Below are 1,261 nucleotides of genomic sequence, written 5' to 3' on the forward strand. Positions count from 1 at the left end.
TGTCGTTTTTACTACAAAAAAATAGCTCGCCCCTTTACATTTTATGTCTATTTCAATCCTATAAAAGCGATTTTAATTCCGTTCAGTATTTTCGAAGTTATCGTTCTAACTGCAATTATCGGTAATTTCCGACCTTTCAGCATTCTTTTAAGTAATACTCGTATAATAGTTTGAAGAAATCATGGCGCAATGTCTAAACAATTTGTGATTATACGTGTAAAAAAATTATTCTACATGAGCGTAACTACCTAAAATATTAGCAGCAACTTCTACCATGCTGTCAAATCCGCAAGATCCTGCTTTCTTTTCAGCTACGACAATGCTGCTCACAATCGGCCGGCTTTGAACTAAAAATTTATCCAGTTCGTCAAGACAATAGGATATCTTTTGCTGCAAGGTGCCACCGATAACCAATTCTTTATCTTCTTCTTGCATATCTGCGACGAGACCAACGTCGCCAACAGCTCCCCACTGAATTGCCAATCCAGGTAATCCTTCCTCCGCCCTCTTTTCGCACACTCTTTCCATAACGGAGTTGGCCATGCCATAATTAGTTTGTCCAGCATTTCCTTTGCCACAAGAAACGGAAGAGAATACTACGAAATGTCGAAGATTAAGGCAGATCTTTCTAGTAAGTTTATCCAATATTTTAGTTGCTCGAGCCTTCGATTGGAAGGACTCCGCAAAGGTTTCAGCAGTTTGATTCTTCAAGATACCGTCCTTCAATACCACACCAAGATTGAATATCGCGTCCACTGGTCCTCCTTTTTCCGCAGTTCGCAAAAGATATTCACAATCCCAAATGTTAGCGACATCAATGTCCTTGATAATCAGAACATTTACACCATACGACTTCCATAATTGAACTTTCATGCGCTGGTAACCGTTTTTTATTCCAGTTCGTGAAACGAGCACGACGTTCCTAGCGCCTCGAAATATTAGCCAGTCGGTTAACTCCAAGCCAAAACCACCCAATCCACCTAGTATAATATAACTTCTATCTTTGAGACAATAATAGCGAGGATACGCGAGAATGTGATTCTCTAAAGGTTTATTCTTTTCCTGAATATTTATGATTATCTAAAATAATTATATGTATTAAAAATAAAAAAATTATATGTAAAACAGATTTACTTGTATATAAGAGAGGCTGTTATTTGTAAATAATTTTTTATGTTTAACCTCTAGTTAAAACATACCTTTCCCATATGTTTTCCACTTGCCATATATCTGAAAGCTTCTTCGATATCTGTTTTCGGAA

At 37.1% G+C, this 1,261-nt stretch overlaps 1 protein-coding gene across 1 annotated transcript; it reads right to left on the minus strand.

Moving 5' to 3' along the window:
- Nucleotides 1-225: 225 nt before the first annotated feature.
- Nucleotides 226-1,255, minus strand: LOC105460975 (fatty acid synthase-like). The gene is made up of 2 exons (XM_011707477.1): nucleotides 1,200-1,255; nucleotides 226-1,080 (listed from the first exon to the last, which is right to left on the minus strand). Exons 1-2 carry the CDS (start codon nucleotides 1,224-1,226, stop codon nucleotides 226-228), a joined length of 882 nt encoding a protein of 293 aa, XP_011705779.1. The 5' UTR covers nucleotides 1,227-1,255.
- Between the last annotated feature and the right edge of the window lie 6 nt (nucleotides 1,256-1,261).

The sequence above is a fragment of the Wasmannia auropunctata genome, unplaced genomic scaffold (genome assembly GCF_000956235.1).
Source record: "Wasmannia auropunctata unplaced genomic scaffold, wasmannia.A_1.0 LD312498.1, whole genome shotgun sequence".
In the NCBI taxonomy this organism is placed as follows: Eukaryota; Metazoa; Arthropoda; class Insecta; order Hymenoptera; family Formicidae; genus Wasmannia; species Wasmannia auropunctata.